The sequence below is a fragment of the Pteropus medius genome, unplaced genomic scaffold (genome assembly GCF_902729225.1).
Source record: "Pteropus medius unplaced genomic scaffold, Ma_sr-lr_union100, whole genome shotgun sequence".
NCBI classification, from domain to species: Eukaryota; Metazoa; Chordata; class Mammalia; order Chiroptera; family Pteropodidae; genus Pteropus; species Pteropus medius.
In genome coordinates this window covers 10,530,291-10,550,947 of record NW_024355008.1, presented here as the reverse complement: position 1 = coordinate 10,550,947, position 20,657 = coordinate 10,530,291, and the positions used below count along the sequence as shown (strand labels likewise).

The 20,657-nt window shown below is 43.3% G+C and overlaps 1 protein-coding gene across 1 annotated transcript; it reads right to left on the bottom strand.

Annotated features, from left to right (window-relative positions):
- Positions 1 to 1,940: 1,940 nt before the first annotated feature.
- On the bottom strand, positions 1,941 to 15,291 carry TAGLN3 (transgelin 3). The gene is made up of 4 exons (XM_039856863.1): positions 14,874 to 15,291; positions 13,554 to 13,728; positions 3,778 to 3,880; positions 1,941 to 2,409 (listed from the first exon to the last, which is right to left on the bottom strand). The coding sequence occupies exons 1-4, from the start codon at positions 15,051 to 15,053 to the stop codon at positions 2,268 to 2,270; spliced, it is 600 nt and encodes a 199-aa protein (XP_039712797.1). The 5' UTR covers positions 15,054 to 15,291; the 3' UTR covers positions 1,941 to 2,267.
- Between the last annotated feature and the right edge of the window lie 5,366 nt (positions 15,292 to 20,657).

Sequence of the window (20,657 nt, the reverse complement as noted above, 5' to 3'; positions counted from 1 at the left end):
TAAATAATTCTCCTGTCTAGTCCATGAATTCTGCTTCATCTGGTAAGTGATGTCCAAGTATCTTTTGATGACAGAACTTACTACACACTCAAGGATCTTCCAGATGCTGCCTGTGAACTCTATGAGGTTATCTGCTACCTTGACAGCAAATGCACAGTTGGGAAAGGGGAAAATTTTACAGGCTATAGCTTGGATTGTTTCCAGTGAGTTTGGGGCGCTGGGAATATATTGAAGCAGATAGTCTTTGGAATTACAACGGGGCTATCTCATTCTCTGTTACCTCCTAACTTAATCCTGATCAGCCTTGTCTCCAGGCTGTAGTCATCTAATGGCAATGAAGGGGTGGGAGCTTGAAGGGGTGAGTGGGACATGTTGGGATTAAGAAATGCGCAGGTGCTGGCAAGTCTGCCTCTGTTATTACCTGCTCCTCACTCCAGCAGGGCTCTAGCGCTGCCTTAGACTCACAGGCTGCTTCTTTCCTGCTCTATGCTGATTTTGCTGTTTTTCTTCTGCTTGTGGTCTTTGGCATAGCAGTGGTGGAGCCTGGGCAACGTGGGGAATAATAGAACAGGTCTAGCCTGAAAACTCTTTCCCAAACCTATCCCCCAACCAGTAGATGCTATTTCTCATGCCCCCAACTCCCAATCCCAAGCAAGGACCTAAGCATCTTCTCTCTCTCCAGGAGTTTCTTCCTAGTACTATTTCACTTTTTTGAACCCATCAACCTTCCCCTTTTGCTTTTGTGGCAACTCCAAGGTACGTTTTGAGAAAAGAATTCAGCTGCCATGTTCATATGACATCTTTCCAGGAATGAACAATTCACCAGTGATTGTCAGAGGGTCATTAGGGCTTAAAAGATACATTAGGTCTGTGACTCAGAGGCTAATTTCCTTTAGTCTAACTTTTTTTTTTTCAATATTAAAAGCCTTCTAAAATGTTCTTCTGAATCCTAATGTATAAATAGGTAAGATCAGCAATGCCTTGGATGAAGCAGGACTGAGAATCCAGGATTCTGCCTCCTCAGCAACGCTCTCCCCCGCCACTCCATCCCCGCCCCATGGGGATCCCATAGAAATCTCTGTGGAAGCCTAGAACACAGTCTGAAAAACCAACACCTAAACATTTAGAGTGTAACATTGTCTTTAGCTCCATTTATTTTTACTTTTTCTTATTAATTAATGATTCATTATACAGATAAAAGGCCTTATTTCTTTACTTACTGAATAAATCTCTTTTTGTTGTTGTTTCTACTGGTGGGAAAGAATGATATGAATTGGTGGTCCCAGGCTTATTTGCTTTCTTAATTTTTCTATGGATGAGAAAATCTTTAAAACCTATCCCATCTTAGCTAGATCTCAGTTTTGGGCAATAACCAAGAGTGTTAGGGATTTAGACAGTATAAATGACTATAAGAGAACAATCTGTATTGCCTTTAACTCCTACTTGAAGAAGATACTGTATGAATGTCAGCATCAGACATTTTTTGGCCTGAAGGGGGAAGATTATTGCTAGAGAAGTGAAAACCATTTAATCCTTCAAACATTCATCACCTATCCATTAGATAAAACCACTCATCCACCAGATACTTCCAGGCATCTATAGAGAACTCCTTAAGAATTGGGGCTTTGGCTTGCTCATGCTTTTGTCCTCTACAAGTCTAGCATACTAAGCACAAGGTAGGTGCTCCAAAATACACGGGAGTCAAAGGCCTTATTCTTGAACTCGTAGCATTAGGCTCTCAGAGTGAGCAAAATAATTTCTAAACTTTCTATTGAAGTTGCAGAGATAAACATTACAGCCTTGTAAGGGCTTCCTCAAAGCTAACCAATATTTCCTCAGCTACAGCTACCGCTTCATTCCATCTTGCTGGCCACTTCAACGAAATAGAAATCAGCCCTGCCTGCAAAGCCCATAAGACAAAAAATGAACTTTACGCTTTATGACACAAGACTAATTTGTTTATTCTGTGCGTTCTATAAGTTGAAGAGGGACATTTTTGGCCAATAAATAAATAAATAATCAGACAAACAGACTTTAGGGCAAAGAAGGGTGCTGAGGAAGAGGAAGCGGAGTCTTTGCATAGTTCTAAACGAACAGAAGGTGGCAGCAGAGGCAACGTGGATTCTCAGCAGAACCGCAGCACTTGCAAAAACCAGGGACAAGAGGCTTTGAGAAAGAGAAGGTCAGAAGGTGACTAACTATTTCTTTGTCATAGAGACCGTGGTGTGGAACGTTTGTCCTCTCTACTGCAGGTGGGGTGCGGCGTCCTACATGATCTGCCTGGGCATCCCGTACCCAGTCATGCCCGCCTGGGAAGCGCCCTTGTTGCTGCCCATTTGCAGGCCGATCACATTCTGTCCCTGGCGAAGCTGCTCCTCTGAAAATCCTCTCCGATTCTGCTGGGCTTTCCTGGGCAGAGGGAGTGAAATGGAATAATATCATTCTGACAGTTTTCAAACCTTTCCCACGATATGCAGTTAGACAGACTCTACTGGGAGTCACCAGATATAGTAGAGCAGGTCTCCTATACTAGGCTATAGTCCTGCCATGAGCTATGGCCCTACCTGAGCAATGGTCCTACAATGAGCTATGGTCCTCCGATGAACTATGGCCTTACCACAAGCAAGCCCTACCATGATACTCCTTAGAAGCCTAGATGGTTTTCCAGAATTTCCAGCAACAATCAGTAGCTACCTCTCTGGGAACTTTACTCTCAGACAGCTTTCCCATTACCCTCTCTCTCACGGTTATTTCAAACCCTTGTGAAAATTAAAATCGGCCCTTCTTGCAAAGCATGTCAATAATGTATTCCACCCTTCTTTGTATAGGGCAAAGAATTAATGTTCCATTTTAGAGCTGAGGGACCTAGGAGTTAAGGAAAGGAAATTTCGTACTCTAGGCCAGAGGTCAGCAAACTTCAGTAAAGAGCCAGATTGTAAACAATTTTGGTTTTCTGGGCCATATGGATCATGGTAGGTCACTAATAAAGCTGGAACTAAAACCAAGCTTTCAACTGGCCAATGTCTAAGAGGTTTTCAGTTCCCTTTAAAATGACACAAACTGGTACCTTTTTATAACTGTCAAGAAGAAGAAAAAGAGACTAGGGAAATAAAGAGTTAATTATCTGGTAAACATTATTTTCTCTTCATCTCCCACTGAGCTATTGGGTTAAGTTTAAAATCCCTTGCTAACCCCATCCCTTGAAAAAAACAACAAAACAAACCTCCTTAGGAAAAGGCCTTTTACTGACATGACCATATACTTTATTATCCAGATTGGACCACTTCTGAGAGTAAAAGTAAGTGCTATTAATAAAAATACTGGGACAACAGGCAGTAATTACGGTCCCAGGCAACTAGGACATATCATCCCTTCTTTAAGTAAATAGTAGATAGATAGATAGATAGATAGATAGATAGATAGATAGATAGATAGATAGACAGACAGATTGATTCAGGGCTACGAACCAAGTTCAGACATCAAGGCACATCTGCGAAAAGCCATTCTGTCCTGCCCAGTCTCCAGAGAAACAGAACGTGGGCAGGGCTGGAGGATCCAGTATCAATCAGAAAGGCCTGATCATTTCTGCTCTGTGTGGGATGTTGGCCTGAACATCAGCATCAGTCTCTCCTTGCTCTTGAGAACTCAGTCATGGGGCTGGGAGTGCTTGCTCCTAGGGGCTTCTGTTGAAATAGCCTCTGGGGAGCTACAAGGCTTTAGACGCTCTCTCTTGTTAAAAATCATCCTCTGCTCCAGAGGGCTGAGAAGGGATTTTACCTGTGAAACCAGGAAGGCTCTCCCCGGTAGCAGCCATCATCCTTGGTGACTGCAACGCTGCCAAGAGCCATCAGGGTCCTCTGCACAGCTGCCATGTCCTTTCCTGGAAACCAACAAAGAGATTAAAGCCAAGCATGTGTCAGGGTCAAGGAATCTGAGAGGATGGGGCTGGACCTCCAGGAAGAAGTTTCTCATAGGAGGCTGCAGGTGATAACATTCAGGGGACAGGAATATTAAATATTTCTCAAAATGGTCCAAGGACAACCGTAGCCAAACCTCTCAGAGAGAAACAAAAATTCACCTAACTCCGTTCTTCTATATGGTACGCATCTATATGGTACGTACCGTACCATATAGATGCACAGTTTCTACTCCATTTTCAGAGTTGCTGTGTATGAATAAAACATTCCAAACACTTAGCAGCTCTGACATAGGTAGGTCCCTGTCCTGAGCAGCGGCCCTGGCCTCGGTGGGTTCTGTAAGCTGTGGTAAGGTAAGTCCTATAGGTAGGCTGGTGTAGCGGGCTGCAGAGAGGATTTTTCTCAGGACAGGAAAGAGAAAACTGGAAAGAAGTGGCTGAGTGGATTAACTGTGCCAAACCCCAGGTGGCTTCTCTCTTTTACTTTATGTGGTTAAAAGGATCTAAAATTACCCATGTGAACCAAATGGAGTATTCACTTGGCTATTTGGGTTGGAAGCCTGACAAGTGAAGAAAAGCAAATCAACACAGAAAGCACTCAAGGTGACACAAATGATGGGCCCTTTATTTTGTGCTGCTTGAAAGGAGCTAAAAGAAGACAATGAATAACTGGCTTGTGTGTGAGAGAAAGATGGATGGAGAGAGAGAGAGGACAGGAGACTGGGAGGGAGGGGAATAATGAAAGAAAAAGAAAAAGTGGAAGAGAAAGAGGAAGGGAGAGGGAAAGGAAAAGAAAAAAGAGAGAGAGAGAAAGAAGGAGAAGATGTGTGGTGTTGCCCCCTCGTACCATTGGAACACTGTTATCTAAGAGCCCAGTGACCTGCAACCCACAGAGAAGGCAATTGGACCCTACAAGTCAGCCTGCTCTTCCATTCCTTTCTTCTTTCCTCTCCTCCAGCTGACTGACATGTCCAAGACTGGGAAAGATGCTACCAAGTGGTTACCCTGCAATTTTGAACCAAATCAAAGGTCCATGCATGGCACAAGTGTGGACTGCAGAAGCTAAAGGCACAGGGTTAGAAAAGAGCGAAATTCAGCCAGGTGGGGTGCTGGGAAAGTTAAGGGCAAATATTAAAAGGCTCTCTTTAGACTGAGTGAGCTATCTGTGGTCTCTCCAGCTTGGGTGCTGTAAGTCAGTCACTGGGCAATACGAAATTATAGGAGAAAAGCAGATGGAAAGTGAAAATGGAGTATAATTCCAATAAAATAAGCAACTAAAGTCCATTTAAAGTTCATTTTAGAATGTCCATTTATTCAAAGATGAGAGAGAGATGGCAGATCCTTCTTCCCTCACTACTCTCCTTCATCCCATTAACCATGGGGGCCATTTCCTGGATCCTGAGGCCCTGTGGGATTGGTTAATGGATACAGGGATGAAATGCTCTCAATGGGGAGTCCCCAGACTCAAGGGACAGCTAGGGTGGTGGAGGATGGAGAATCGGGGCAGCAAATAGAAGGAGGGCATGAGCAACATTAAGAATTAAGACAGAGGAAACAGAGGTGGTTATTAGAATGATTCTTCTCTTCGGACAAAAAACATTTCTGTAATTTTCACAGTATAACAGGATACTTGGATCCTTTTTTTTAAATAGAACTGTCCTGATGATATTCTGAAAGATCACTCTGGGAAGAGAGAGAGAGAGAGTTTGCTCTTAAGTAGTGAGCCATTAAAGAGATCTTAGAGAAGTGATTAAGCACAGGGAGGCTTAGGAAGGTCAGGGTATATCACTTATCTCCACTCTGTACAAACTGCACACTGGAAATCTATTTCTGATGATTGGAAAGAGCAGGTCTGATATGTCCAGGTTCTGGGGAATTGTAGAGCCTGACATCCAGGCACTCAACCACAGACATCATCCTGGAGACATGGGTGCAGAAGCAAAGCTTTGTTAACCACAGGCCTAGCCTCCCTCATAAGTAGCTGGAGAATGTATATACTACATGAATCCAGAAAAGAATGAAGGAACTAAGTTGAGGCCAAAAGTAAGATATTGAGAAACCTAAAGCTATAAATACCACCCCATCTTCATCTCAGAGAGTAGAAAAGTAACTGGTTGCACGATTGGAGTAGAAAAATCTGGAGAAGGAGGCAGTGTTAGAAAGCAAAAAAATTAGAAGAATTTTCCTTAAAAAAGATCTGATATAAATTATAGGCCAGACACTATTATATTTGACATTGACCCCATGGAATTTATATACTTTCTCCCAATGTGTGGATAGGAAAACTAATTCAGTGAGGTTAATTAACATGCCAGAGCCACCCAACAAGTAAACCAGGGTTCAGCCCTAGCTCACATGTCTGAGTGCAGAGCCCACAAAGAGTCCACTAGGCTGCCCTGCCATCTCCCATCTCTCATCGGTCCCCACTGCAGGCTGGCTGGGGAGACAGGTTCCTCAGTGACCAGGTAATCCGAAGGCTGGCAGTGGCTGTGTCGGTGCCAGGCCAGAAGAAATGCACTGGGAAGATGTGTAAGATTAAAGCAAGAAAAAGCAGTTGGGACCTTGAGTTCCCCATCAGTGTGCAGATCAAATCAATTATTGTCAGGATTCTAAATAATGTAATGAAGAGAAATCTGTCTCTGTCACCAGTTCACGTCTAGCTTGTTTTCTTGTTGCCTTTCGTTTGTTTTCTAACAGATATTCCTGTGAAGAATTGCAGTGCACTCGGTCTGACAAAATGGGAAGGGGCCTCCTTGCGGCCACACTTCTCTTGCCAGAGCAGAAGCCCAGATCAAGTGCTGCTGAATGGATGGGGGCTGTTAGTGGAGGCTGATTCCTGTGACTGGAGGTCAAAAATTTAAATGTCTAAAGGAGCAGTGTGATTAAGGAAGATCTGTGAAGTGTGCCAGGTAGAAAGCAACAAAAGCTGAACTGCTTGTGTCACCACTAAGTGTACCATCTGCCTAGGGCAAAGCCTGCTTCAGGGTAGGGTTCCCTAAGCTTCTTTGATGATTTAGATGGCAGAAGGGGATCTCTTTAAAAATGTGAAATTTGAGGTCATTCCCTGGGGGAAATTTATTTGGCAAGCCTGGGGTGGGACCTGGGAGTTTATATTTTTAATTAACTTCCCAGGTGATTCATGCCATCAGGCAAGTCTGAGAAACATGGGTTTCACCTGGTGACTGGGAATTACCTGAGAATCTTAAAAATTCAGATTCTGAGACAATCTCCTGAGTTGATTCTGATGAAGCCAGACTGGATAGGCAAGCACTGCTCCAATTCTTTGGTTTTCAATTTTTAAAAAAATCGCAATGTCTAACATGTTGTAAGTACTACGTAATATTTGTTAAGCAATAACTCTTTCCTTCAGAGATAACTTCCACAAAGTCAAATAGAAAAATCAATTTTTAGAAGGGCACTGACCCCAGTTAGGAGCCAGCTCAGAGGCCTGGCAGCTTCGAATCTCTTTGTTCCCTTGAAAGCGACCCCTAGATACTTTGGCAAGACAGCTTGAAAACCACCGCTCAAGGCTATTATTCCAAGAAAACAAACAAACAAACAACAACAAAAAAAAACAGTCCCCAAAGAAGTACCATCTAGGTGCTGGGAATTTTTAGATGCTGGAGCACAGAAACGAGATCGAGTTCTGGTGGTGATCTGAAAACGAGACCACTGGCCACAAGAAGGGTAGTGACGCATGAAAGCAGAGAGGCCAAATGTACACTAACAGCTCGGAATTTTAATCAGGCTACCTGGAATCTTCTAGCCCCCTATCAAGGGAGGAAGCTAATATTAGAACTTGAAGCTGTAAAAAAAGACTGTGGCACGGTAGCTTCCTTGTCTCACCAGGCAAACCTTTTCAGAAAGCGTTTCAGATAGCACTTGATACTTTTACTTGACAATAGTGTTCCCTGTTTCCTGCACTGTCACAAAGCGACATTTCCCTAAGTGTGGTCTTAATACTCCAAACTACCGAATGATTACCTCTGGGGATTGGGGGCAAGGATTCTACACTGTAAGAATCCAGGAATTCTTAATGTTCATAAAGTCTGAGAGCTATTACCATAGAGATACTTGAACAAGGATTCTGTCCTCTTAATTTTTTCTTACCCTTTCATGATATCGTATGCATGTCTTTGAAAAGAAAAATTAATAGAATAAAGAGAAAGAAAAAAGGCTGGAGATAAGTCATATGGGTGGGTAAAGTCAGTAAAGTCACTCTACTTTCAATATTAAAAATCAATCTTATAGTCAAAACTCTTTGCTTCAGAGCTACTTCATATTTTATCACTTGACTCATCCTTGTTACTCTTGGAGTACTGACTTTTTTCCATCTTTCTGGGACTTGTAGAGAAAGCAATCAGTGGACAAAGGACTCATTTCTTATTTCCCTAATTAATGATTTAGGCATAGCCCCCAATTCTTCACTCAACGTAGAGGAAAAATTGCTATAGTCAAGGAAGAAATGTCAGAGGGTAGGCCGGACTTGCCCTGTGGGTTCTATGAATTTTTGTTTCACTAGGGTAGTGGTTTTCAAAGTAGGGTTCCCAGAACAGCAGGAGCAGCATCATCTGTGAAATGGTAGAAAATGCAGATTCCTAGGTGCTATCCCACAGGTAATACCTCAGAAACTCTGGGGCTGAGGCCCAGAAATCTGTGTTTTAATAACCCTACCAAGTGATTCTGCTGCACACTGGAGTGTGAGGACCACTGCTGGAGGAAAAGATATCTGAACACACTTGTAAGCAGCACTTGGAATAAATGTTGTGAAGGCTGTTCTGACAGACAGAAAAGGAAGCTTCAAGGAGGATGCATCTATAATGTCTCAAGTCACTACGGGGACCTCACAATATCCCAAAATACCTCTCAAATTGGGTGAACTCTCTTCTCCTCTGCTGTTGAGGAATGACACATACAGTGACACCTCTACAGAGAATATATTTGGACCTTCCAGGCATTCCACTTTGATGTAAAACCAGACCTCGATAACTCCCAGTCATCATGGAGGGGAAACAGGAAGGCATGGCAAAACCATGTGCCCAGGATCCTGGTCAGCCAGATTACTAAGAAGAGTAATCAGATTTGATTGATCTTTGAGACTTGCTTGCTTTGACATCCTAGAATGTTACATGTCTAACGGTTGCCACATAGTCATGCAAAGGAACCCAAAAGGTTAGTCGCTGATGGATTTACAGTAGGAGAAAGAAGCCAGCATTTATTAGGTGTCTCTTAGCCATGCACTGAGCTAGGCATTTTACACATTTAATCCTTAAGAGAACCCTTAGAGGGAGGCACTTGATGTGTTTATAGGAGAATTGATGCTAAGCAACTCAGGCAAGGTCACACAATGCGGATGTAGCTAAAGAACAGTTTCAACCCATCTACCTGGTTCTAAAACTCATGCTCTTTCCACTGTACCAAGATCTTCTGGGTCTGGAATTGGTGAAGCCATATATTAAGAGAGAAGACATCAAGAGGGTAAGTTTCATGAGGTGGGTAAAAGTCAATAACTCCTAAAGCTGGTCTGTCTGTACTGGGGAATGGCAGATGTGGTGAAGACACCAAAGATGTCAGAGAGGGCAAAGGTCATCTAGGCATCCCTACCAGCTTCTGTGTGAAGCCATGAATGAAATCCTTTGTTTCAACATAGAATGTGTGCCTTTCCAGCCTTGTGCTTGTGCTCTCATTTTCCATTAGTCTTGAAAATGGACAGGCCAATGACAATGGTAGTTTTGACACTGCTAGCATTTATTATACCCTATTATTGCCAGGCACTATACTAAGCACTTCTAATGCATTATCTCATTTATTCCCCATGTCATCCCTGTGAAATAGATCTTATTATTCCCATTTTACAGCTGAGAAAACCAAAATTTAGAAAAGTTAGTAAGTGGTGGAGCAATGATATGAGCCATGTAGTCTTGTTTCTGACTCAAGAGTCTGCATTAGACTACTTTCCAGTATAAGTGTTCTTTGAGTCTGCACTCGCTAGCTCTCACGTGTTCACTCACTTACACACACACACACCTCCTTTTTTTGCTCTTCTCTTTCTCTCCTTCCCCCTTTTCCCTCCAAAGAATAGATGCTAAAGTCTAACCTCCAGTTCGCTCTCCTCTGAGTCACAGACAGCTGTGACTTCTGTTCTTTGCGGGCCCCCATGGCATATCTGAAAGTCACCTGCCAGGCATTCACCTTACTATCCATGAGAAAGACATGCCCAATCCCCTTCCACTGCTCTAAGTGGCCCTGATTTCTTTCCTATCACTAAACGGAACTGGTCACCCCAGCTTCCTCCCAGGGGCACTTCAGTAGCCTCGTCTATAATATCCCTGTGCTTGGGTCATTTTCTGGACCATTCAGCCTTGAGTTCCTTTTTAAAGCTCTGAACCTTTCATTCTGGTTGCCCCCAAATCTATTCCAAACATTTCACATTGCATCTAAAAGGAGTTTCAGGATAGTGAGAACATCTGGGGACTCTGCCTGTCTAGATAACTAAAGCCTAAATGAGAAGGCATTTGGCAAGCCTGGGTTCCTGCAGCTTTATGGGTCTGCAACATAATAGCAGCATGGAATCACTGGGCAGCCGTGGGGCAAGCAGAGCTCTGCTTGGAAAAATGCCAAGCAGGAGAGATGGGGACTGAGAGCTGTTGAGTATAAAATGCCGGCAGAAGAGGAAGAGAAGCACTCAGGCGAGGAGGGCGGTACCCACAGCAGCCACAGCTACCACAGCTATTTGCACAGAATCAGGAATGAATGTGAGTAAACCAAAAACCACAGTCAGGGTAGAGAATAGTAGGGAGAATGTGGCACTTAGCTAAGCAAATGGCTAGTCCAATAGCTACATATACAAACATGTTCACTCTCATATGCCCACAGACACAGGCCAACCCCGCCTGGAGGCATCCCTCTGATTCTAGCATACTCATCCCTAAACTCATAAGTGAGTCAGCTCTTGCAAAAAAAAAAAAAAAAAAGGACTCTGTCTCACTCACATTAGACCCTGGGTGTCACCTCTGGGCTCCCTCAAAGCCACCAACTCTCCCCCTTTCTCTTCTCGAAGCAACACACTTTCCTACCTCTTGCTCAGACCTGAGCTTCAGACAGCGATCTTGGGGAATGTCAAGTGTTCCCTCCAAAGCTTAAAATCTCCCTGACCCTCATTTCTCAGTAGACCTCCCATGGAGGGGACCACCAGGCCCTGGGGCCTCTAGAGGCTCTTTGGACACCCCTAAGCATCTGCTTTCCTACCCAACTGCATAACCTACTTATAGGTTATGCCAGCTATTCCTACCCAATTGCATAACCTACTTATAGCAGGTCAACCACAGCACTCTTGGAGTGGGTTTCCTCCCTTATTTTCTTTAAATCCCCATCCTTCTGCCCGGGGGATGAGACTTCTCCATGTCTTCCTTGTTTCCTTTTTCTAGGAGCATTATCCTGCCCTGGGGTCTACCTGTCCACTACCTTATTTCAGGCTAGTCACACTCATGCCTCTCAACCTCCCTCTTCCCTAAGAGGTATCTAACACAAAGGGCTGGGCAGATGGTGTAGACCTCCACCTGCTCCTAACAGCCCTCCTCACTCACTGTCAGGACCTCCTGGGTGTAAAGTTCGTCTGACTGGTCTTTGGAAAAAGGAGGAAGGCGAGCAAAGCATTCTCAGTAATGAAAAGACAGAAAAGCACTGCAAGGATCTACGCCTCCCACACACCTCCCAGTTTCTTCGTCTTCTCATACTTGGAGAGACTTCCATTCACACAAAACCCTTAGTTAGTGCAGAGGCTCTAGCTCTCTGTCCCACACAGTCCTGACTCATCCTCCTCCTCTTCATCCTCATCAGTCACCAGATGACTCATAACACATCCACAGTATAGGTGAAGGCAACAGCCTCCTGGCCAAAGCGTGGCATAGCAGACTAGTTAAGGCCTTATTCTTCGGAGAGTCTGGGTTTGAGTCTTGGCTGTGCTAATTACTAACCAGCCATATGACGTACTCACATAATCATGGGCAAGCTTTAGTTTTGTCAACTATGACATGGGCAAATTAATAACACTTACTTCGTAGAATTGTAGGAGAATTGATTGGCATTGTGTAGTAAAGCACTTGAACTATGGCTGGCACATAAGAAAATATCAATAAGCAGTAGCTATCTTTGTTAGCTGGAGACAATCATAGTTTTGATCTAAAAAGATGGGAACGAGTCTCTACTGTGTCTTTCTATGGGGATTTGGAGGCAAGCGTGCATGAAGTTAATGGCTTGGCCTGCAGGTCTGGATATCTGAGTTTCTATGTAATGCCCACCATGAAGAAAACTGATTGGCATCTTAGAACTTTAACTACTTATCTGGTACTGAAAGAAACAAGAAATGCCGGCTCTCTGCCTGACACAGAGAGGGTGTGAAGTTTAAGGAGGCAATTGTTTCTTTATAAATTGTTTAATAGAATGGTCCTCTGCTAGAAATCTGTTTCAACCTTCATCTGAATGTCCCTTAAAATACCATTGTCTATTGATCACAGAAAAGTTACCCCATTCTGTCAGTAGAAGCAGTTGGGTCACTGCCCCGGGGTATCCCATTGGTTAGGCCACTGATGACAGCCAGTGACAAAAGCATGAGAGAGCACCGTGAACCTGGCAACCCCGCTTGGAGTGGTCCATATCCCCCCGTGCCCAGACAGGCCTAGTGTGAACAGTCGCATGGATATGCACCTACATTTGGGTTCAGGGAGACACTAAGCACTATGACTGTAGGTCTCAAATTCTCTGGCAGTGTCTCCACATCATTTCTCCCAATCGTGGATTATTAAATATGTCTAAAAATGTGATTTGATTTTCATGCCTCTTAAGATTTCTTAATCAAGTCAACTCACAAATGTGGAAGAAAAAAATCATTTGTCATACTCTCTGAGACAGGGGTCCCCAACCCCCCAGCCATGGATCAGTACCGTTCTGTGGTCTGCTAGAAACCTGGCCACACAGCAGGAGGTGAGCGGCAAGGCTAGCAAGCAAAGCTTCATCATTTGCAGCCACTCCCCAGAGCTGGCATCACCACCTCAGCTCCACCTCAGATCATCAGACATTAGATTCTCATAGGAGCACCAGTTTCTAGTACCAAAAAGGTTGGGGACTGCTGCTCTGAGAGACTGCATACATATCTGGAAGGTAGAATCACCAATCTCCCAGATAATAGTTTAATGAAGAGTTAGGTGCTATTTATTTCTCAGATTGAGTGACCAAATTGCACCAGGCATCTTTGTCTATGAACCCTGCCACTGGTGAGTCAGAAACACTCATCCCCTGACTCTCTTCCAGTAGCTATCTTTGTTCAGAAAGAGTGCATTGTAGGAGGGGTAGAAGAAATAAAAGGCATCCCTGTAACCACTTTAGCTTCCTCTTTACTGAGGTCCCTGCTGTATCTTGGGGCGTGTGTTCCCTCAGAGGAAGATGGATACCCTTTTCAATGCAACATCATAAAGGGGAGGCTAACAGCGCCCCCAGGTGACAGCTGGTATACTCCCCGCCCCACCTCCCCGCAACACAGCAAGCAAGCACAGGGAAAAACACTGTGAGCTGATTTCACAAAGGGAGGGGAAAAGGGAGGAGGAGGGGAGAACAATCCCAAAGACACAGGGCTGTTTACCTTCCCATAAATCCACTGTCTGAAAAATATCAGTGGTCCTGACGCCATAGATCTCTGCAGCTTTCAGGAACTGGGAGATTTGCTCCATCTGCTTAAAAGCCATCTTGGACTCTGAGATCTTGGCAATTGGCTCTTGTCCAGGTGGATATAAACTGTTTATTAGCTTGCACAAGACCTAAACGGGGAAAGGGGGGAGACTCAGTCAGTGTTTCCCTTTACATTTGCCTGACATTAACGCAAAGTGAATCCTAGCACCGCCCCCACCCCAGGGCCCCAGTAACAGGTTTGGGCACAGGCAATTCTTGGGCCCCAGGAAAGCATGGGCTCTGGGCTGGGTGGCCAGGCTCTGATACAGAACCTTGAAGACATAGGCAACCCCATTCCTAGGGTTGCTGCAACTGCAGTGAGTCCAGTAATCTGGGAATCCCCTTCCCTCCTTGTTCCTTCCTCCCTTTTTATGTGTGAGGGAAAGAATCGTTTACAGATAGGGAATGATGTGCAGGGACGAGAACATGATTCCAGATTTCCAATGCAGGAATGAGTTGGGAGAGGTCAAATGCTAGAGTCTAATATTATTTCTTCTATCAAAAGGCAAATCTGAATCAGGCTTCAACGACTCATCCCATTTGTGCTAATGATGTGTGCAAGAACTGAACTGGGTTCTCCCAGACCCCTATAACACAAGTCCTGGGCAACCAGAGAGAAGCTGGGGATAGCAGTTATGTAACAACAGTTAATCACAGTCTGCAGGAAAAAAGATGGGTTTGTTTGAATCAGCATGGCCTGCAGTCCGGATTCCCCAAACACGCAGCAGCTTTGGGTCAGAAAAGCAATTATCAAATAAGGATTCCCTTCAGTTTCCTGAGAACCCCTCCATTCAATAGACTAACAGTGAGCAGCCCAGGCAGCATGGCTCTGGTGATGAAGGTGATTAGTCTCCCCCACCCTTTCCTTTGTTTTACTATGTAACCAACCCATTCCCTTGGGGAAGGAATAGTCCCAAATGAGCTTATGCACCAAAAGGCTGGAGAGATCTCAAGGAAATACTTATCTCTATTCTCACTGGAAAGAGCGTAAAGGCTTTGGATTTGCCAACGACTTAGAAGGAAGCTCAGTTTCTGATGGGTAGAGAATCCTCTTCGCTAGCTAGGGAATTGTGGAGGAAGCCCAGATTTTCCAACGAATAAGGGCATTTCCATTCCCTCCCTTGGAGACACAGAGCCTGGGAGCAGCTGCTCCTCCAGCAGCCTTAGCGAAAGGAGAAGGGCCTGGAGGGTTTCCTTACCAACCGCCCAGCCACCATGATCTCGCCATCCTTACCGTCCCGTCCATTAACCATTGCTGAAAATGGGCCCTGCCGGGGGGCGGATGCTCAATGTCCTCGGCGCACTGCAAGATGATCCAGTCCACCAGCTTGTTCTCCAGGTCCGCGTCATACTTCTGCTCGATCTTCTCCTGCACTTCACGGCTTAAGCCGTAGCTCGGGCCCCTGTTAGCCATCTCTGCAAGAGAAGAGATGACACGCGCGGCATCCACACAATAGCAGCACTGGCTCCCCGCGCACGGGGCTGGGATGTAGCTGGGCCGCCTGGCCCAGCAGCAGCAAAGCGGGCAGAAAGCCGGGCGTGGTTTAAATCAAGGAGCCAATGAAGCCACTGGGGTTTCACCTACAAACGGGAAAGAAAAGCGCAGCCACGCGTCAGTGACTCTAGAATAAAGCCCCTGCCGGTCCAGGGGGGCTGGATCCCGCCCCTCGGTCCCGCCTATCAATGAGACGTGATGATTTACAAGGACTCGCAATCGAGGCTGAAGCCCCAGGCAGCAAGGGGGCTGGGTGGTCCTTTCTTCCCCTTCTGGTAGCACTTTGTAAAGGCAGGAACCTTGAGCTGGGAAAGATCAGGTAATTAACAGGCAGACAGGAGGGCTGCTTTGACGTTCAGCTGCTGATGCTGCCTGGAGCTTGGAAGTGTGGTACACTGATTCGATTTTCTCCTGGCTGAGGAGGGTCAAACCAGGGCCGTTGCTAAGAGCGGTCCAAAAAGCAAGCCCTCTCCCGCGTCTGTCAAACCCGCCTGCCTCCTTCCCGCTGAGAGCTTTTTTCTGTCGCACAATTCTTTCCCCTCCTCTACGGGAGACAGCACGTTGTATCCAAGGCCAGCACACAGCTGCACAGGGAATGGGGAGGGGGGCAGGATCCTTTCAGTCAGCTGTCCGTTTGTCCCGAGTTGCCAAACCACTTTACCTGGGCCCTGGGGAACAGTTGTCTGGCAGGACAAGACAGTAGGGGCTGAGAACTGCAACCATTAATTTATTCAGTTGCCAGCCAGATTTCATTCAGAAACTTCCATCCTGGTGGGAAACTCTTGTGCCTCAGTTTGACCTATTCAAGGAATGTATTTTTTTAATGTTATTTTTAATTAAAAGACACTAAAAGCGTGTTTCGTAAATTAAAAAGAGCTGTCTATACTTGGGAGAAATGTCTGTTCAGGTCCTCTGCCATTTTTTAATTGGCTTGTTTGTTTTTTATTGTTAAGCTGTATGAGTTCTTTATATATTTTGGATATAGCCCCTTATTAGAGGTGTTGTTTGCAAATATACTCTCTCATTTGGATGGTTGCTTCTTTGCCTCATTGATGGTTTCTTTTCTTGTGCAGAAGCTTTTTAGTTTGATGTAGTCCCATTCATTTATTTTTGCTTTTACTTCCCTTGCCTTGAGGTCGAATTCATAAAATCCTCTCTAAATCCAAGGTCCGTGAGTTTAGTACCTATGTTTTTTTCTACGCAATTTACTGTTTCAGTTCTTATATTTAGGTCTTTGATCTATTTTGAGTTAATTTTAGTGTATGGTGACAGCAGTCTAGTTTCATTCTTTTGCATGTGGCTTTCCAGTTTTCCAGCACCACTTACTGAAGAGGCTTTTCTTTCTCCATTATATGTTTGACTCCTTTGTCAAAAATTATTTCCCATATATACAGGGGTTAACTTTTAGACTTTCAATTCGGTTCCATTGATCTGTGTGTCTGTTTTTCCACCAATACCATGCTGTTTTGATTATTGTTGCTTTGTAGTATAATTTGAAGTCAAACAGTGTGTTACCTCCAGCTAATAGACATATGAAAAGACGTTCAACTTCATTAGCTATTAGGGAAATGCAAATCAAAACCACAATGAGATACCAGCTCACGCTTGTTAAAATGGCTATCATCAACAGGACAAGTAATAACGGTTGGAGAGGTTGTGGGGAAAAGGAACATTCATGCACTGCTGGTGAGAATGTAAATTGGTACAGCCACTATGGAAAACAGTATGGCTATTCTTCAAAAAACTAAGAATTGAATTATCATATGACCCAGCAATCCCTCTTCTGGGTATTTACCCCAAAAGCCTGAAAACATTTATCCACAAAGATATATTCACCCTGATGTCCATAGCAGCTTTATTCATGGTGGCCAGGACAAGGAAGCAACCGAAATGTCCTACAATAGATGTTGGATAAAGAAGATACGGTACATATATGCAATGGAATATTACTCAGCCATAAGAAGAGATGAAATACTGCCGTTTACGACAACATGGATGGACCTCGAGATAATCATACTAAGCGAAATAAGACAGACAGAAAAAGTTGAAAACCATATGATTTCACTCATATGTGGGATATAAAACTGAAAGCAACAAAAAATCATGACAAACAGAGACTCAGGACATGGACAGTGAATTAGTGGTTACCAGAGGGAAAGGTGGACAGGGGTGTGGGGGAGATGAAGGGTAGATAGGAGTAAAAGGGGTCAAATATTTGATGATGGAAGGAAATCTAACTTTGAGTGGTGAACACACAATGCAATATATATATATATGACATACCGTTGAATTGCATACTTGAAACCTATTTGACTTTATTAATCAGTGTCACCTCAATAACTTTTAATAAAAAAGAGCTCAATATACTAAGAACTTGGAGTGAAAGATTTTGATAAAGTGTAAATATTTTGTCTAATTAATAACCAGGAAGACACAACTGATATACTATCAAGGGTAACTGAGTATTTGCTATTAACAAATAAGACTTCAGAAGTCATCGGACTTAAGTTGGCCTGAAATTTTTATAAACTGTTAAAGGTTTTGGCAATTCTTCTTCTTCGACGAGGGGTAAAGATTGAGTCTTATTTGTATCGTGTAAGTCTCTGGGTACTTTCATGAGAGAAACATCCAAAAATTTTGTTTGATTCATTCAGAAAATATTTTTTGATCACTTAACTGTACCAAGTACTGAGCTGGAAAGAAAGAAAGTAAAATTCTTGCCTCTAGAAAGAAGGATCAATTGATTCAGGCAGGTAAGATAAAACGATTCTAGTACATGGAATGGTGTGATCTTTGTCCCTGTGAGAAATTGATTAGAAGCTATGCAGGAAATGACTCCTCAAATAATACATGTATTGAGAAAAATCTCCTTCCAGCTGGGGCCTGGAGTAGCAAAAATTTAATTACTCAGTAGATAAGTGTGTGGTTCGCTTGAGACAAGACTTAGTGGTCAGTACTTGAAGGCCTAGGAGTGAGAACTTGTGAAAAACAGAGGGTTGTGATTAGGAAGGTGGGATGTCAGGCAGGCTCCAGATCATAAAGTAGTACACTAGCAAGTGCTCGTGGTTAAATTTTCAGGAATTTTGAGGGCCAGTTGTTAATTTCGGCCATTATAAACTATTAAATTATGTAAACTTACACTTATGTTACAAAGATTAAATACTCAGAATGGATCATTTTCTAAAATATTTTGCTATATTTTACCATTACCTATGTTTCGAAGATATTTATGTTTATTGTCTCTATATAATTGTCCATGAAAGGATGTCCAGCCTATGATTAGGGAGGTGGGAGAAAGCAAAGCAAGGAAATCTCTGAAATTGTATAAAAAGCAAAATGGAGACACATATTTTTCCATTGGTGGGTACAAGATAGTTAACATTTACAGCACACAGAGATGGTATGTGGGCAACAAGGTAACAATGTGGTTGTGTGCTCTAGTACTGATGGTTGTGCCTTCGAGGGTCTGCAAAAGGAGATTACTCTGACAAAGTTATGTTGTCTTAGATGCACAAAGACAATAGACAGTTTCCAAGGTGAAGATTGACTTTTGTCAGGGAAGCCACAGGTCTTGGACATGACTACCCACCATGATTTTCTTTGGGTTAGGAATTTTTGCCCCAGATCACCCTGTATGGTTACTTTTGGTTTCTGAGTCTATAAGGCCTGCCATGCAGGGCTCCCCTGAGCTTGTGAAGTTAACATGACTCCTTTTCCATCCACACAGTGTATAGCCTATGTAACAAGTGAGCTACTTGCCACTTCTTCCCAGCTTCCTCGTATTCAGTGACATTGCAGTGTTAGCTTGGCTTATATACAGGGGTAACGGTGGTATCATTTTTTTGAGGGGAACCTAGGCAGGGAAGTCATAAAGGGGGAAGATTTATGGGTATAAAGCTCAAGAGAAAAGTTTGGAATGGAAGAATGGACTTGAATCATCTGCATGCAGGTAGCACTTAAAACCAGGAACTTGGGTGTGGTTGCTCAAGGTGAATAAAAAAGTAGCATTGGAAGAGTACCAAGGTCAGAACGGAAAGGGAATATTAACGTTACAAGGTGAGTAAGGAAGAGGAGCCAGAGATGAATTTCTTGGAAATAGAAATGAAGATGAGTCAGAAAAGGCTTCACTGAGTTGACATTTGAGTTTCTTTTTAGTAGAAGAAAGTTTATCTGTCAGCAAAACCCTAACACTCAAGAAAAGAGTAAGCACAAACGTGAAAGGATCATTTCCTCCAAAGACACAATTGGTTGAAAAAATTTGCCTGCCTTGTTCTAGGTATATTCTAAATGCAGCAAAGCATCATATTTTTTCATCAAACCAAGTTATGCATTCCACATGACTGTTTCTAAACTGAAATGTTACTTTAGTTTTGTGTTTAAAGGGGATCTTTAAAAAGTATATCTAAATTCTACCCATCTTCCTCCAGAAACTGAGTTCGTTTTTTTTTTTTTTTAAGTTCAAAATTTAATGAAAATTTGACATATTTCTTTTGGGTACTACCCTGGAAATGGTTATGTGGCCAGTAAAATTTTTCTTGTTATCTCCATGCTTTAAAAAGCTCAGGCTTGCCCAAAGCTCTTTTCCTGCTCTCCCAACAGACCTTTCTACTGGCTGCTCAGAGAACAGCTTGCTGTTTAGATTTGTCTGGAAATGCCTCTAAGCACAGCAGATGCAGTGAAAGCAAACAGGCTCACTTGGCCTTCCTTTCCATTAGCACTAGCAGTATCCCTTTCCATTGCACATGCTGAGATTGTTTAGAGGGGTCATGTCGCTTTTAAAATAATGCAGGAGTTCCACAGGATAAGGCACCCAGGGGCCGCTGGCTGTTCAAGCATTTTCCATGTCACTGAATACATGGCATAGAGTGGTTTTAGGAAAAAAAAGGCTGGGGAAAAAAATAAAAGAACGATATCCCAGAATACACTAAATCTGATTCTTCAAACTCTTTTGGAAATTGTAACGTTACCCTCTGCAAAGCTAAATTTTAGAACAATTTTCCTACATTTAGATAGTGAAGGTTTTCTCCTTCTTCTCCCTTTTCCTAACCATTGAACCTTTGAAAGGATACCATACAACATTCCAATTTGGAATTGCCAGGTTTGGAAAGTCCAATCCAGTCCAGCTTTAGAAGCCCTATGAACTTCTTTGTCTCCCCTTTTCTTCCTAAACCTCTATGAATGTCTTCATTCCTTTCTCACCCATTGTGCTCTGTGCATAATAAAAGCGAAAAGGTGCTCTGTGCATAATAAAAACAAAAAGGTAGTGACGCCTATGTGTCATTGTCCTAATTGTGTTGTACTTAATCCTTTGTCCTTAAACACTTTATTACCTAGGTTTATATTATCATTTTACAGATGAGGAAACCTCAGGGAGGGTAAATATATCGCTGTTAGAGCTAATAAATGGTGAGCCAGGATTTAAACTTAAGCTCTAGTCTGTTTTTAACCAGTACGCTATACTGCCTCTACAGGTATACTATGAATCTGTAATCATATTAGATTTTATAATTATGTTTAACCCTA

Excerpts from the sequence above, each read along its gene's own strand:
- TAGLN3 (XM_039856863.1), bottom strand. The coding sequence starts at position 15,053 with ATGGCTAACAGGGGCCCGAGCTACGGCTTAAGCCGTGAAGTGCAGGAG. Across the intron at positions 13,729-14,873 it reads AATGGTTAATGGACGGGACG|GTCTTGTGCAAGCTAATAAA; the intron begins GTAAGGATGGCG and ends TTCCCCGTTTAG. Across the intron at positions 2,410-3,777 it reads GAGCCTTCCTGGTTTCACAG|GAAAGCCCAGCAGAATCGGA; the intron begins GTAAAATCCCTT and ends CCCTCTGCCCAG.